The 17,697-nt window shown below is 39.3% G+C and overlaps 1 protein-coding gene across 3 annotated transcripts; it reads right to left on the reverse strand.

Moving 5' to 3' along the window:
• Window positions 1–54: 54 nt before the first annotated feature.
• LOC127452610 (coiled-coil domain-containing protein 106-like) lies at window positions 55–16,720 on the reverse strand. Of its 3 annotated transcripts, none has more exons than XM_051718217.1 (9): window positions 16,585–16,720; window positions 15,810–15,887; window positions 15,566–15,667; window positions 15,266–15,451; window positions 10,544–10,594; window positions 10,115–10,342; window positions 7,857–8,069; window positions 7,134–7,437; window positions 55–4,811 (listed from the first exon to the last, which is right to left on the reverse strand). In XM_051718217.1, exons 2-9 carry the CDS (start codon window positions 15,862–15,864, stop codon window positions 4,787–4,789), a joined length of 1,164 nt encoding a protein of 387 aa, XP_051574177.1. In that variant the 5' UTR covers window positions 15,865–15,887; window positions 16,585–16,720; the 3' UTR covers window positions 55–4,786. The 3 variants fall into 3 exon arrangements, with proteins under 3 accessions (XP_051574177.1, XP_051574176.1, XP_051574180.1); XM_051718216.1 differs by having other exon boundaries at window positions 16,575–16,720; XM_051718220.1 differs by lacking the exon at window positions 55–4,811 and having other exon boundaries at window positions 7,127–7,437; window positions 16,575–16,720.
• Between the last annotated feature and the right edge of the window lie 977 nt (window positions 16,721–17,697).

A 17,697-nucleotide genomic window follows, 5' to 3' on the forward strand; every position in this document is an offset into this window, starting at 1 on the left:
GTGGCACCGTTCAGTAGGAAATCAAATGCTTTAGTGTCATTTACAACACGAAGAATCAGTTGAAACTTTATTAAATGTTTCTCGCAGTATGACAAAAAAGACCAGACTTTGAACAGCTTTGTGGCTACTCTCAACCCAACATGAATTACAAAATAGAAATAAAAATAAAAAACCATGAGTGGAAAACCGCACAATGTTCAACTTTCAGAATTTTATGATCAACCGAACTGTATTTGAAATATCCACAAATGATTGGTTCCTGAGTCATAACTGAAATCTAAGAGTCCTGACCCGTAATCAAAGGTAGTGGACAGTAAAATGACATTGAATGTGAAAGCTAAAGCAAACATGTTGATTTAATAATGGGGAAGTTTGTGATTTATTACATTTATTTTGTGATGTAAAAATCTCTGCTCAAAGGAGCCATGAATATTCTAATCTCAAGCGTGCACACACACACACACAGCGTGAATTTGGCAAACATCCACACACACTCAAATTTGAGCATTTCGAATGAACTTCAGCACCAGTTAAAACATGAACACTTGAGCGCTCACTCATACTCATTAGTGTCTGCACTATGTACTAGACCAGGACTATAACCAACTGTTTTAACACTGATTTACACTATATAAACTTTTCACATGCTGAACAGTCAGTGTCGTCTAATAGGAGACACATGCACAAAAACTTCACAAATCCAATCCAAATGGGTTCATGAGCAGGTACAGGTGCTGCTTGGTGTAGAGTCGCAGTGTAAAACAGGTGAAGTGCACTTGTTCTCTGAAGAACCTAAACCAATAGCTCATAATGACTTTGGGAAAGTCCATAAGTCAGTCAGGTAAGTGCTTCGAGATATAGAGAACTAGGGCACAAATCTGGCCCAAGCTGAATAGACATAGTGACCCCAGTCAGAGAACTTCTAAGCAACACACAACACCACAGAGAGCAGGGATGGGGACCACCAGGCTTTAGGGCAGTATAAGACCCGCAAGGCCATTTGAGAAATAATTTGAAAAACAGAAAAATGGCCTTGATTACATTAACTGTAAAAAAGAATAAATACAATTAAAATAATTATTGAAAATAAGTTAAAATAATAACAATGCAAAATATTGCATAATAGAAAGACCTTTAAAAAAAAATAAAAAAATTATTTTATATATATGTGTGTGCGTATGCATGTAATGGAATGCATAGGTTACTTTCAACCAACAATCAGAAACTGCAAGCAACTGCATGGCTAGCAAATACTTTTGTAAATAGTTGAATGGCCCTTAACAGGAAAAAGGTTCCCCGCCCCTGCCATAGAGCTACACATCACAGAGGGCTGATGTCATAGCGGCTGCAGGTTTTTTTATTTATATTTGATTGAATTGTCAATTCTGGACTAGGCCTGTCACAATAACTACTTTTGGTGGACAATACATTGTCCCAGAAATAATTGTGATAAACGATATTATTGTCATTTTACGACCATTTTATGCCATGGATATAATGATAATATAATAGTACAAGTACACCCTTTCAAAGAGCAATTAACTTTTAATTCTCAAGAACATTCAGACATTGGAATTGGAATGTCAAAAAAATAAAGTCGGGAAGGCCCCTCTCCATCTCCAACTGCGGTTTTTGTTCCCAGCTTGGAAAACTGGATGGGATGGTTATGTTTTAGATGAGCTTTTAGGTTAGTTGTATTGACACTTTTCGTTACTATCGTGAACTAACAATGCACAATATTTTACAGCATTTATCAATCTTAGTTAATGTTAGTTACTAAAAAAAAAATACAATTGTTCATTGTTAGTTCATAGTGCATGAACTAATGTTAACATTTACAACTTTTTCATTTAATGTATGAAAATGTATTAATATACTATATGCGGGAATTAACATTAACCAAGATTAATCAATTATTAAACTGTTGTAGTTCACTAATGTTAACAAAAGGAACATTTTTGTACCCAATTAAAAGTGTTACTCAATTAAAATTTTTGGGTAAATCATCTCTTTGAAAGTACAAGTCAATTCTCACCAGTTGCATTAAAAAGCGTTGTTTAATATTGACAAAATGCATTGAAAATGTTAACAGATAAAATCCTGAGAGAACCTTGCTGCTAAATCAGTTCTGTTGTATATTCAAAACAGATATGCATGTTAAAAATAGATATGTTTTTATTGTGTGTAATTTATTAATGTTATAGTATTAATATTATTATAATGTATATTGTTATATACTTATTAAAATTTACCGATTCACATGGCAGAGAAAATACCTCGGATACATACAGTAGATGAGTTCTAGAAAGGTGAGAGATGTAACGGGTGCATAAGTCTGTTTTAAGCGTTCTCTTCACTCTACAGACGGTATAATTACACAAAGCGTTTTTGCTATTTCTGCCTTTCTTGCTGTATTATGAGGGAGCGCCACGATGTGACTAGACAAAATTCGATTCCTCCAACGTTGCGCACTTGCGATGAAGACAGCTTTGTTGATTATAAAACTATTGCTCCTGTTTATCGCATCGCTGGCTTATTGAAACGTGGTACAACTCCATTCGCATGTCCAATTAACAGGTTTATACCCGTTTATATAGGCCTATGTAAAATCTAAAGTTCAGTAGATACGCACTTCCCAACTCCTCGCACTCACAAGCTGCTGAACGCTGCACCACTAGTGAAGGCGAGAGGGAAAGAGGGCAACGCGATAGAGGGAATTCCCCGCATTTTGAAAGTGAACCATGCGGGAATTATTCAAATTGTACTCAATCCCCGCAATCCCGCGCTATTAAGCTTTTGTTATTGAGATTTTAATCAGGCTACTTGTCCGTTTGAAAATTCCTGTAAAATTCTCTTTAACTTGCTGTAGAGCTGAGGAGGGCAGGACCGGGCTGGAATGACGCATGCCCGGTCCCCAATCAGCCTGATGGGGCACGCGAGGGATAAAGGCGGCTGGGGATGACAGTTCGAGAGAGAGAGAATTACAGGCAGCTGTACTGTGTAAGGGGGGTTCAGTGGAAAGGAGGCGGCGAGAACCGGTTTGACGACTTAAATAATAATTTAATAAACAATTTAACCAAAAACACACCACCATAAACACACAGTACAGCTGCCTGTAATTCTCTCTCTCTCTAACTGTCGTCCCCGGCCGCCTTTATCCCTCGCGCGCCCCATCAGGCTGATTGGGGATCGGGCGTGCGTCATTCCAGCCTGGTCCCACCCTCCTCGGCTCAACACTTGCCCTTTCAAAATTTCCACTTGTCCCGGACAAGTGTTAATGTAGAGCCCTGCCGGCTCGTTCACGTTAATGGGCTCTCCGGTTCTCTGATGCGGCGTTGCGTGGTCCTCGATCACTCCTCCACCCTCTCAGGCGGACGGCAGCCGCTCCTCCCCGGCCGGACCGGAGTCAGACCTCCGACCCCCAGCGGACAGAACACCCCTCCGCGTTCCCGGCATCCCGTGGGGACACTCCTCCGCCCCTGGCAGCGGCCCTACCGCTCCAGGCGGTCAGGGAGTCACTTCCCTCCTCCCCTTGCGGACGGCAGTCTTCTCTCGACCCCTCTGCGTTTCTAGGGGACGGCAGGGCACTCCTCCGCCCCTGGCAGCAGCTCCATCGCTCCAGGTGGTCGGGGAGCCCAGTCCCCACTCGCCTCGCGGACGGCGGCCGTTCCCCGCGTCCAGGCTACTCCGTCCCCCGGCGGATGGCAGCGGCGCGCCGCTGGGTAGACGGCAGTGTCGAGGACTCTGCGACGAGCATCCCTCCTCCTTCCTGGGTTTTGGCACCAGTGTAAGGGGGTTCGGTGGAAAGGAGGCGGCGAGAACTGGCTTGACAACTTAAATAATAATTTAATGAACAACTTAACCAAAAACACACAAACATAAACACACACAGCGCAGCTGCCTGTAATTCTCTCTCTCTCTAACTGTCGTCCCCGGCCGCCTTTATCCCTCGCACGCCCCATCAGGCTGATTGGGGACCGGGCATGCGTCATTACAGCCCGGTCCCGCCCTCCTCGGCTCTACACTTGCCCTTTCAAAATTTCCACTTGTCCCGGACAAGTGTTAATGTAGAGCCCTGCCGGCTCGTTCATGTTAATAGGCTCTCCTTTTTCGGCTTAAAGCCAAAATGTTCCCACACTGGAGCTGTGGAATGCGGCTTTGAAACAAAGTTAATTTATACTTCCAAACTTTCTGGCTGGAATTATGCAGTCGATGGGAAAAACACCTATTAGCCTAGAGTAACACATAATCTTCACCTGTCGCTGTCTGCTCTGTGTGTGTGTGGAATAGCTGCCTGAGCCCCACCTCTGACACAGAGAGCAGACGAGAGGACAGAAGCAGCCTGACTGGTTAAAATGTTGGTGACATTCATTCTTATGTAAACAAACACTCATGTAATCACAATGGGCAATATCGAGGTCAGCAAAAACTATCGAGGTCATGTCCATATATCGTACGATAAGTTGATAATGTAATTATCGTGACAGGCCTATTCTGGACCTTCAACTGTAGCTACAATTAATCAAAACCACTCAACAGATATAACTTCATTATGAAACAATGGGGTGAAATCAAAAATAGCAAACCAGAAAGCACAAGTATGCAGCCCATCCGAAGCTGTGAGTGGTGGAGAACAGAGGTAATAGTAGACTTGGTTCAGAGTACTCTGAACAGCAGAATGTGGAGGTTGAGATGGTAAATCTGTGTTCTACAGAACAATAAAATACAGTGCAGGGGTTTCACGATACAGCAGGATAAGAATCAGTCGCTCCTTGTTTTCTTCCAATTACCGATTATCAGTTCCTTTCAACCTGACGAAAGATAAAAAAAAAAAAAGAAATAAAAAAAAAGAAAATCCAAGGGTCAGTTTTTTCCATATGAAAGGGTTTGTGATAACACCCAATTTTATGCTATGTGTTTATGTAAGGATGTGTATGGGTGTATACGTATTTAGGACACATTTAGGTAGAGGTCTTTGAAATCACATCCTGCATTTTTAGACAATGGGCCTCATTCATAAAACAAGCAGAACAAATTTCTGTATAAATCTTCATGAAGATTCATGAAATCTATAACGCTATACTAATATTGAGAGTCACGTGACACTATGCAAGGGTTGGTTGCTTAAAGGCGAGCTCCGCTTAAACTGTGCTACAATTATCCATTTAAGCAATTTTATAGATTTGTTTGTTAAACTGTGCCAGGAGGGCAGGATGTCGAAAACTGATAATGACAATTATAATGAGTCGATAATGACAGCAGCCAGCTTCGTGATGTAGGCTGGGATATCTCAAACATTTATGCAGCGCTGACGAAAATTGACCGACATGGAGGGCCTCGCAGAAATACATTGAGTGATCACATCTATGGAGGCGAAACTTTCCACCCTGATCACAAGGATGGATGATGTTGAAAAACAGGTTGAGTATCTAGAGTCGGCCGAAAGAGAGCAACAGTCTAAACCGCCTGCTACCAAGGCTGATGTGGAACGCACGTGGGAATAACTAGAGGATATGGAAAATCAGAGCAGGCGTAATAATGTTCGTTTTCATTGGAATCCCCGAGGGAAAGGAATTTCAGGATATGGTGAAGTTTTTGGAAGGGCTTATTCCGAATTTGATCGATACAGCGGGCCACCGGCTCGAGATTCCCACGGCGGATGACAGACCCCGATCTATTCTGGCAAGATTCTTGCGGTTGGCTGACGGAGACGTTCTTCTACGAGTGGCGAAGAATAAAGGCAAGTTGAGCTGGGAGGACCAAAACATCATGGTTTTTCTGGACTTTGCTTGATCGACTCAAGTGAAGTGGGAAGGATTCAGAGTGTTAAAAAAATTGCTGCACCAACACAAGGTAAGCTTCGCACTACAGTAGTAGTCTACTCTATTTGGCTAAGCTGAGAACTGACAGCAAGGATGGGCGTAAGACTTTTACATGCCCACGACGAGATATGGCCTTCATTAAATCAATGGCGTGAGCGGGTAACATTGCCTGCACTCGATCAACAATACAGACTACACATCATGCATTTTTCTGATGCAGCCTGAGAGGGTTTGTTGTTCTGTTGTTTGCCCACTAGCTTCTGTCTGACTATTATGTTTCCTTAATATTTTTTTCTCCCTTTGTTAACTTGCTGTAGAGCTCATTTGCTCATGTTGTGGATTTGATGTTATTGTTTACTGGAGCCTATTTAATTGTTTTTATTTTTCATTTTATTGAACAATTTCTTTTTATTTATGTACAATTTAATGGCACGCTTTAAGAAAAAAGTGGAAAAAACAAACAAAATAATATACAGTTGAAATTTACTTTCGCCTTAACCAAATTCATTTAAACTCATTTTTTCACAATTCCTGAACATTCTGTCTTAGGACAGTTAGGATCACTACTTTATTTTAAGAATGTGAATGTCAGAATAATAGTAGAGAATGATTTATTTCAGCTTTCATTTCTTTCGTCACATCGAACTTTACATCGAAAGCGGGTCAGAATTTTACATACACTTTGTTAGTATTTGGCAAAATAGACACGTATAGTAAGAAATGGGACAGGTATTTTGCCTTTCTGGAGGGCTCTCAGTGACGACCATGTGGAGAGAAACAGAACTGTGGTGGTAACTGTAAATTTTATGTTTTCAAATATTTTTTGTTTGTTTGCTTATATTTGTGCATGGTGTAATTTAGGCTTTGACCACAGGGATATTTGTTGAGGGACAGGGTGGGGTTGGGGAGGGGGATATAATGGGAGTTAAGTTGATTCTGCTTTTATACGTTCTGTTTATTCCATATTTCACGTAAGAATCAATAAAAATGTTAACAAAAAGCTATACTAATATCAGAGAGAAAAAAATAATAGTATTAATAAGTTTTATTTATATAGACCTTTCTAAATCTCACTTTAGAAGGATACACACACACTATTTCCTTTTCAGTATTAAATCACTATTTATAATTGGGAAACATCTAGAAACACTTGACTATGGAGCCCCTTAGAGCACTGGGTGGCAATTGATTTTCTGAAATAGTTTTGCGTTCCCTCACAATACAAAGATTTACAATGATTATCATCTAGAAAAGTGTCTAAAAGTGTTATAATGACTCCTACCCCCTTGCATATACAGTATGTATTAATACCTGTAGGAGATTGGCAGTAGCAGGTTGTTTTTCTTCAGAGCTTGCACTTTGCTGAGAGTCTGGGGGTCGAGTGCGATGTAACAGCGCCGGGCGTAGTCCAGAAGCTTTTCTTTGGACGGGTCAAACTCGCCCACCTCAGCCACCTTCTCCGGGGCCACCAGCAGAAGCTCAGCAATTGGTGTGGTAGAGGCCACAGTGTTTCGATCGACTCCGTGGATCTGGAAGGCCTTGGACATGTTCTTTAGCCTCTGGTACGTCACAAGGATCTTTTTATAGCGGAACAACACACCTGCTGCATCTTTCACTGGAACAATTTTTTGACAAGGAGACAAAAAACAGAAAATGCCTTCAGATAGAGAAAAAGCCCCCAGCCATCCAAAAGGACCTTATTGAGTGTTTACATGAATAGTGATTATGCTGGTACCCAATAACATGTAAGGTCATGTAAATGCCTTGAACAATGTTCTTTTATCTTTTATCACCTGGATATTTGCCCAATACCCCAATTTCGCTCTGCATGTAAACACTTGGCTTATCCTAATTTTATCATGTCTGTTTACATGTAATGTCAAAATTGGAGAAAAAACACAATAATTGCAAATCTCATGTAAACACGAATGAGTCGAATGAGATGATTTTTGGAAGTTGTCAGCGTATTGTTGTGCATGTAAACGCACTCATTATTTCTTTCATCTTTCCCACACTCTGAACGGTCACACTCACCTCGCTGTCTCTCCCTCCCTCTGGGAATTCTGAAGACCCTCCTCCTCTTCAGAGCTGGATGAGTGCCGGTGGGTCTTCCAGCTGCACCCATATTCTGTAGTGACATGTTTTCTGATATAACATCCTCTCCAGACATCATTTCCTCTTCCTCCAGGTAACTATCCTCCAGGTATTCATCATCATCATCTTCATCTCCCAGAAGAGAGAGAGATTCTATGGAAGCAGAAGATGATGTACAGCAATCTTGAGTCAAGAGTCTTAAGATGTACTGATCATTCGAAAACAGTGAATATAGTGAAACTACATTTTTCACGGCAAGTAACAAACCAATGTATTGGCAATGATAAGTCATAAAATATTTGGCCATGTTGATATTCTCAGCATTAGTCGATAACCATGCATTGGGTTCAGTACAAGTGAAGCTCAACTAACAGCATTTGTGGCATAATGTTGATGACGACAAAAAAATGTCCACCCTTGTTTATTTAAAGAAAAGCTATTACATTAAGGGACATACAGTGGAAGTGAATGGGGCCAGTTCATAAACTGTAAAATACAGTTTCAAAAGTATAGCCACAACATGTAAACATTATACATGTTAACAGGATTTTAGAGTGATAAAATTGCTTACTGACCTTATGTGTGTAAAGATATATCCAATATATAATATATCCACATTAAAGGGTTTCATTGTCATGACAATGTTGACAAAGCTGTAATATTGAATAAAACTTTATACTCATACAAGGTTAGTAAGTGATTTTATCAAACTAAAATCATGTTAACATATATAATGTTTACAAAGGGTTCCCACTGTTTTCAAGACAAAACTTTCCAGGACATTTTATGTGCACAACAAGTGAAATATTTAAATATTTCTGTGTGTTTTTTACATTAGTTTCTCATGCCCAGATAAGCAGTTAGCTACATGGCCCAGTGTGAGTATTAATCCCTGTAAAACTGATTTAATTCACCAAATACATCTGTATGTGCCGCACACTTCAAAGTGCTTTGCCCATTGTCATCTCACACACACGAGCGCGCACGTTATGATCATGATGAGGTGTTTTCAGTGTATGAGTGCCCTGCTTAACATATTTTTTTTGAAGCACGTATCACTTGCAGATTATATATTTATTTAATGAAATAACATACTTTTGCAGTTTAATTACCACACTAGGACATATCACAATTTTAATTTTTTCAACAAAATTTTAATTCATCCAAATATGTCATATTCCATGACTTTCTGCGTCTTACAGCCAGTGCCAGATTAGCTGATTAGATTCTGTGATTCCATATGTTTATATATATATATATATATATATATATATATATATATATATATATATATATATATATATATATATATATCTCTCTCAGGAACGAGTCGAATTTTTTTTTTTTTTTTTGTGTAAATCAACATTATGCCACAAATACTGTTAACTGGGGGGCCTGGGTAGCTCAGTGGTAAAATACGCTGGCTACCACCCCTGGAGTTCGCTAGTTCAAATCCTAGGGCGTGCTGAGTGACTCCAGCCAGGTCTCGTAAGCAACCAAATTGGCCCGGTTGCTAGGGAAGGTAGAGTCACATGGGGTAACCTCCTCGTGGTCGCTATAATGTGGATTGTTCTCGGTGGGGCGCATGGTGCATTGAGCGTGGTTGCCGCGGTGGATGGCGTGAAGCCTCCACACGCGTTATGTCTCCGTGGCAACGCGCTCAACAAGCCACGTGATAAGATGCGCGGGTTGACTGTCTCAGACGCGGAGGCAACTGAGATTTGTCCTCCGCCACCCGGACTGAGGCGAATCACTATGCGACCACGAGGACTTAGAGCGCATTGGGAATTGGGCATTCCAAATTGGGAGAAAAAAGGGGAAAAATCCCCCCAAAAAAATACTATTAACCAAGAATATTTCTTTAACATCTTTACTGAAATTTGGGTTAATACTGTGAAAAATGTGTACTAATTTGCATTATCTCATACACAAATATCTAGTATTGACTATCGGCTATTGAACTCAAGTCGGGGACCGCTACATGTTTAGCACAAATCTACAATGGATCAAAAGAAATCAGAATGCTGATTAGTGAAAACATAAGAACAAAACTACAACTCTATTCTATAATTTTATGGCATTTTGGATGTTATTGGTAGTGTATATGCATATAATATGCATATTCTTGGCAAACAACAGTATGTTGAACAAAAATAATGAGGTAAAGCACAGGGAAAAAAGTCACTATTCAGACCCACCATGCAGTTCAAGAGATCTGTTGTTGCTACTGCAGCTGCTGCTGGTGCTGCCGCCACCGTGGCCCTGTAAAAGAGTCTGAGGGTGGGCGGGTCCAAACATGGAATTCATCTGAACACTAACTGGACCCGGGCAAGAGCTCATGACCTTGTGATTGGCTGAGGTCTGTTGGGTTGGCCTCTGCTGGAATGATTGGCGGTTGGCTGACAGCTGGCTCTCTGCTTGTTGATCTGAAATGTTAATGATTAAAGACCAACTGAATCAATTCTGCTGTTCTTTACATTACATTAGAAAGTTACCAAGTTAAAACAACACAGCGAGGACTTTGATCAGATATTCTCAATGAAAATAAGCATCTTATAAAAACAGCAGGGTGTTATGGTTTTACAACGTCTGCATCAGAATAATGCATACAAAGAAGTGTCTGTTACCCCGATCAGTCTCTCGCCTCCTCCTCCAAGCAAAACTCCTGGAATCATTACCTGCATTGAAAGGAGAAAATCTCTATAACTGAATTATGACTACAAATTGTCTGGCCTTTATTTGTGATGGTTAGACAAATGTGTGGATCCAGGGCCTTTGGAGAAAGTGCCATCAACTGAAAGAGTTTCTAATTAAACTATTCATATGAATTTAGTTTAGCCTCCATCAATTTGGCTTGAGGGACCAAATCAACAAAGCTGCACACTTTGTGACATTACCCTGAAAGATTTGTTCTTTTTCTTTCTTTCTTTTTTTAATGCCATGCCAACTTCTATGGCTATATTCATGGTGAGAGCCAGTTTAGTTATTCAAAAATAAAACTAAAAAAGGTGTTTAAGATTCATTTTTTCTAAAAACTAAATTTTCTTGGTTAAAAACCTTTTCAAAAGTGTCAACAGAATAATACAGGTTGCTCAAGTGTGTAGAAGCATTACAGTCCAGTAAGATAAGTTTAATGGATAGTGGGCTCTGACAGGATGTGCACTTTGGTGAATTTTCTCCAGATAGTAAAAATTGGTGTGTGAGCCTTGCGTGTCCTATCCGGCATCGAATCTAAGTGACTTGATCCCAACAACAGGATTTATTTCCCATAATTTGTTGGTTAAACATTGATCCAATTATGACTGCCATTTGTTTTTTAGTGTATATGTTTAATGATGGTTTTAGGTCTGTGAATGGAATAGAACATTTTACTGGTTCTGGGGATAATGCTTCTTTGGCAGCTCTATCTGCTTGTTCATTTCCAGAGATTCCTGAGTGGCCAGGTACCCAGCAGAAAATAATACTAAAATTCTTTGATTCCAGAGATGACACTTTGTTTAAAATCTTCACAATTGTTGGGTGATCAGTTCTTATAGACTCCAATGCTTCCAGACATGATTTAGAGTTATCATTAAAAAGGATTTCTGTGGAACAGTCTCAATGAACTTCAGTGCTAGTAATGAAGCATTTGCCTCTGCAGTAAAAACTGAACTTTGGTCAGGGATGTGGATGCCTTGACACAGTTGACTTGTTGCAAAGGCTGCTGCCACTTGATTTTCAGATTTGGATCCATCTGTATATATTGGGGAATTGTTGGTCAAATTCATAAAGGATGAGTTTTTGATTTTTGGTTTCTCATTAAACCCAGATGGATTTTGGGCTTTTTGAGATCCCATGGGGGGATTTCGCTCCAGAATGTGTAGATCCACTTTCAGATTCTCCAGATGGGTTTTTACACGTAGGCCAAATGGACGAATGTGACTTGGTTTTCTTTCATATAGTATTGAATGTTGAGTTGAGAAAACTACTGGATAAGCTGGATTTTCTTTATTTGTTTTCAGTTTGATTGCATATTGTAGGGTCAGCTTTAGGCGTCTGATTTCCAAGGAAGGTTCATTGGCTTCCACATGTAAACTTTGAATTGGTGATGTTCTGTGTGCTCCTAAGGCCAGTCGAATACCTTGGTGGTGAACAGTATCTAGAAGTCGTATATATGATCTCCTGGCTGATCCATAAATGATGCTTCCATAGTCCAGCTTTGAGCGAATCAAGATTCTGTACAGATTCATAAGAGTTGAACTGTCTGCTCCCCATTTGGTTTTGGATAAAACCTTTAAAACGTTCATAGCTTTAAAACAATTATTTTTCAATAATTTAATATGAGGGATAAAAGACAGCTTGCTATCAAAGTTGATACCAAGGAACCTGTTCTCTTTAACGACTTTGATGGGGACTCCATCCATAAACAGCTCTGGTTCATTGTGCAACGAACGGAGCTGACAAAAATGCACACAGACAGTTTTTGTTTGTGAGAACTTGAAACTATTCTGAGCTGACCAGGAGTGCATTTTGTTCATCTTCAGTTGGATTTTTCGCTCGATAGTATGCATGTACTTGCTTCTGTAGCAAATGCAGATGTCGTCTTCATATAAACTACAATGAACATCAGAACCAATGACTTTCGCTATGCTGTCTATTTTAATACTAAGAGTTACTGATATAATACTACCTTGAGGTACTCCAAGTTCTTGTTTATGTAGATTGGACAAGGTGCTTGCTATCTTTACTCTAAAAAGTCTGTTCGATAAAAAATTTCAATGAAGGTTGGCAGGTGACCTCTAAAAGTCATTCGATACAGATCCTTTATAATGCCATGTTTTCACGTCATGTCATAGGCTTTCTCCAGATCAAAGAAGACAGCTACAACATGCTCCTTTCTAATAAAAGCATCACAAATATAGCTTTCAAGACAAATAAGATGATCTGTAGTGCCTTTCCTGAAACCACATTGGGCATTACTTATGTGATGTTCAGATTCCAGTACCCAGACCAGGCGACCATTGACCATCCTCTCCATTGTTTTACATAAGCAGCTGGTTAAGGCTATAGGGCGATAATTTATGGGATCACTATGGTCTTTTCCTGGCTTTGGAATGGGTATTATTTCTGCTTCATGCCAAGCGGGTGGGATTTTTCTGGATATCCAGATGGAGTTGAAAATTCTAAGGAGCATTTTCAGAAAGAGGTGGGGTAGATTCTTTAAGAATTGATATTGGACTTTATCTGGTCCAACAACTGTGTTGTGGGATTTTTTTTTTTTTTTTTTTATAGCTTGCTGTTGCTCTTCCATGGAGAAGGGTTGGTTGTAGGGCTCTGCATTGTTAGAGCCAAAGTTAATTTTCTCTTTTTCTTGTTGAGTATGAAATATTCGAAAAGCAGGAAGACCGTTCTCAATAGATGAATTGCTTTCGAAGGTTCTTGCTTAAATGTTTGCAATTCCTTGTTTTGACGTCAGGAGTGTACCATGCTGTTCGATGTGTTGTATTTGAGGGCCATTTTGTTTCCCCTTCATTACCCGTATCAAGTTCCATATTTGGTTTGATGAAGTACTTGTTGTAAAGTTGGAAACAAATCTTCTCCAGCTTTCCTTTTTAACTTCATTTATGATTCTTCTTGCTCGTGCTCTACTCATCTTGAATTTGATAAGATTTTCAGTTGACGGGTGTCTAAAGAAAATCCTTTCAGCTTTCTTCCTCTCTTTTATGGTTTCCTTACATTTATTATGAAAATTCTGCATAGCATCAGGGCTGTCTTCTGGAAACTGTGCAATCCTCTCATAACAGAGGGTTTGAAACTGAAACTAATTAGCTTTTTTAATTTGCCATCTTTGTACATTTGTTTCTACCTCTCTTCCTTTGATGGTTACAATGATTGGGAAGTGGTCACTACCACAGAGGTCATGTCAGACTCTCCATGATAGGTCCAAGTACAATCCAGACTGACAAACTGTTAAGCTGATCGCAGAGTATGTTCAATGTCCCGGGTGTAAGCAGGTAATTGAAAGGCATAAAATATGGTTATCTATAAAATCTTCAATCTTCTTACCTTTAGTATTGCAATAATTGCTGCCCCACAGAAAGTTGTGACTATTAAAATCGCCCATGAGAATAAAGGGGGGGGGGGGGGACTGGGGGGGGCTGAGCAACAAAGTGATCTAGGTCTGTGTGTGTCAAGTTTGAGTTTGGAAGAATGTAGACAGAAACAGCTGTGATGGTTTTCTGCAGAGTCAGTCGTACTGCTGTCACCTGTAGGTTGCTATTAATATTTATATGACTGTGGATCACATCATTTCTTATTAAAATGGCTGTACCACCGGAAGCCCGCTTGTCATTGGGACCGAAGGTATTACAATTTTTTACAATTCCTGCAATACCCTTTTGTATAGCAAAAGGGGAAAGCTTGCTGATTGGAAAGTCTGGAGCAGCAGCTTCAATAACGATACATTTTGGCCAGTCATCATTATTCGGTATAGAGGCACCTTTGTATTCTGAAGTATTATCAGTGTCCAAGTCCAAAAAATGCTTTTTTGAGGTGTGTTTTGTAGCCATGTTTTAGTTTTTCAGTTTCATCATCTCTGTTACCCACCCATCTTGGAGCCCAAAAGAGAGGGATGCACAGTGCCGTGGATCTCCAGCAGATTATGCATCAGGGATACAGCGATGATATACTCAAGCAAACTGAGCAACAAGTTGCTCAATTTACTTGATTGACTCTTAGCCAACGCCTGCTGGGAGTCTCAGAAATATTTGATGCTCAGTTACCCTACACAGAGCAGCCCAGGGCAAGTTTTGACCAGCCGATTGATTGGATCGAGCCATTCCAACCTCCCGCCTAGGTGAAGTAGGAGCCAAAGTACCATGTTGTGTCCACAGCAAACCGCATTTCTCAGGGACCAGGATCTCTTCCTCCACCGACATGGGTCGCAACTCATGGCAAATGAGTCGTCTCTTTTCCTATTTCTTATAATAGTAAAGAGTTAAAAAAGGGATCTATTAAACTCTGGGTTCTTACAGAGTGGTGGAAAAACCTTTATAGCTGTGACACTAGCAAGGGGGGCTTGAGGGTTGTTCTCTATCGCCCAAGGAGAAGACACCAGCACTACGGAGGGAAGGAGCGTACTGTTCCTTTCACAGGCTACTGTCATAAAGATGGGTCCCGTGCCGCACCCAGAGATTTATGTTCAATTGAAAAATCTGACATCAACATATATATTTCTGGCAACTTCAAAACTTTCAAATTAGTACTATTCTAATTAGCACACTTAAAGGGATTGTTCACCCAAAAATGAACATTCTCTCATCATTGGAAATTGGAAATTGGAAAACTATTTTTACGACTTTACAACTCACCATTGCTTTCCTGACTCTTAGTTGAGAAAATAAAGCGATCGAGCTGGCATCGCAGGAAGTCTCTCTCCTCCTCCAGGTCCTCAATGCGTTTCTGCAGCCACGAGTTTTTTTCCAGTGAGATCTGCAGTTGGGTGCGCAAGTTGGTGATTAACAGGTACGAGCTGCCTGGTGCTGGTGGATTACTACCTGCATTACAACAAAGGAACACAAGCATACACTGTCACACATTAACATACAGCACTTATTAATTTCCATGGAAACACTCAATTCATAAAATGTATCAAAATGATCTGGACTAACCATCAAAGTTCTGGTCATTCTGGTTGTAAAAACCTCCCTGCTGCCCAAAGTTGTTATCTTCAAAGGGAATGGAGATTTCATATGCATCCTCATTCTTAGGAGCTAAAGAAAGAGGAATAAAAGACATTTAAGATGCACATTATTCTCATTACACAGTAAAAGGTGTCATGGCTCATTTTTGATGTGGCATCAGCTCACACATGAATTATTTGTCAAATGTAATTCAGATTCTGTGTGCACTCACTCTGTAGCTCTCGTGAACTTGCGTGCTTTCTCGTGGCTGATTCCGCATCGTTCATACTTCTGTTAGTTCAGTTATAATCTATATAGGCAAAGACATCCAGAAATATCCATCACACCTGCTTTACCTCAAGCCCTTTTTTTTTTTTTTGCAAAGTCTCAATAGCATTCAAATTCTTGATAAAACTAGTAATGTTAAAATGCAGATGTTAAATAATTTTATTTTTCAGAACAATACAATTATACAACACAACAGATACCAAACTGAGAGAAAAACACCACAATGGATAAAACAAATAAAAAAGCAAAGAATCAAAAATACACATGAAAACAATGTTAAATTCAGATGTGCATGCACTAGCGCATCACATAAAGAAATGGTTTAGCAATGATCTAATAAGCTGTCAGATGGTGCACAGCATCCTAGTGTTATTCCTGAACACACACACACACACACAATCGTAAAACAGTCAAATGATAGACTGACAGCCAGTAACTATCAAAAAGCAATCCACAACCAAAACATTCATAAAAACAACGAGACACGTTAAGACATGAGCTGTACTCATCTTAAAATATAAATGCTAGTTAACTTATTCTTAGTAAGAGATGCAGCTGCAATAAGTACGCATTTGCTTAATTAATTAAGATGACAAACTGGCTAATACATTAGGCTAGCAATTAAATATTCAGTCGTTCCTCATCGCTATCTATACAACATATCCCATTTAATGCTGGATTTCAGCTACTTAATAGCACGTGTACAAACCGTTTCTTACTCGTCAACGTGCTTCTCGCTCACATATATGAAGTGTTTCTCAATGCACTTTCATCTGTGTATTCACTGAAGAACTAGCCTGCTAACAATAACAATTAAATCGCCGTCAGCAGCGCTAACAATGTGAAACTCTAACGACAACCGGAAATACGGAATTTCAAAATAAAAGCTTTGAGTACATTTAATCTACAAAATACAAGTCTATAAATTATTTTTCATTTATTTTAGTAAAAATGCAAAGAGCGTTACATAATGTTCCTCAGTACACAAGATATACTGTTAATCCTCAACACATACACAAGTGTTAAACTAGTGACATGAATGCCTTGACTTTTATCTGAATCGCTTACTGTGTTTTACATTAGTGTTATTTATTTATTTAACTTTTATTTGTTTGTTTGTTTGTTTGTTTGACACGGACTATATAGGAAACTAGCTGCGTTCAAATTTGCATTCTGTTAGAGTATTTACCAAAATTAAAGGAATATTCTGGGTTCAATAGTCTATAAATTAAGCTCAGTCAAAAGCATTTGGGGTATAATGTTGATTACCACAAAAAATACATTTTGACTTGTCCCTACTTAAAAAAAAAAAAAAGAAAAGAAGAAGAAGCAAAAATCTGGTTGATAGAGAGGCACTTACAATGGAAGTGAATGGGACCAATCTGAAAACATTAAAATGTTTCAAAAGTATAGCCACAAGATGTAAACAATATGCTTGTTAACATGATTTTAGTCTGATAAAGTAGCTGACTAACTTTTTCTGCATAAAGTTATATCCAATTTTACAACTTTGTTGCCATGACGATGTAACGTCATAAACTCTACACCCTAAACAACAGCAAAACGATGATTTAAAAAACTTTACAGCTGAAATAATACACAAACTTTAACAGAAGAATTCATGAAAGTGCTTTTATTAATTTATTACTGTCACATTTCTTCATTAAAACCCTCCAAAAATTTACCCCATTCACTTACATTGAAACGTGTCTAAATACATTTTTGTGGTAATCAATATTATGCCACAAATGCTGTTGATTGAGGTTAGCTTGTACTGAACCTGGAATATTCCTTTAAGAACACTGGCTGTTAATAAAGCACATTCTTTAGGT

Source organism: Myxocyprinus asiaticus, chromosome 15, assembly GCF_019703515.2.
Source record: "Myxocyprinus asiaticus isolate MX2 ecotype Aquarium Trade chromosome 15, UBuf_Myxa_2, whole genome shotgun sequence".
NCBI lineage: Eukaryota > Metazoa > Chordata > Actinopteri > Cypriniformes > Catostomidae > Myxocyprinus > Myxocyprinus asiaticus.

Bases quoted from the DNA above. Each gene is read 5' to 3' on its own strand.
- LOC127452610 (XM_051718217.1), bottom strand. From the start codon at position 15,864: ATGAACGATGCGGAATCAGCCACGAGAAAGCACGCAAGTTCACGAGAG. The intron at 10,343-10,543 runs GTAACAGACACT...TTAACATTTCAG, and splicing joins GAGGCGAGAGACTGATCGGG to ATCAACAAGCAGAGAGCCAG. The intron at 4,812-7,133 runs GTATTAATACAT...ATCTTTCGTCAG, and splicing joins CTACTGCCAATCTCCTACAG to GTTGAAAGGAACTGATAATC.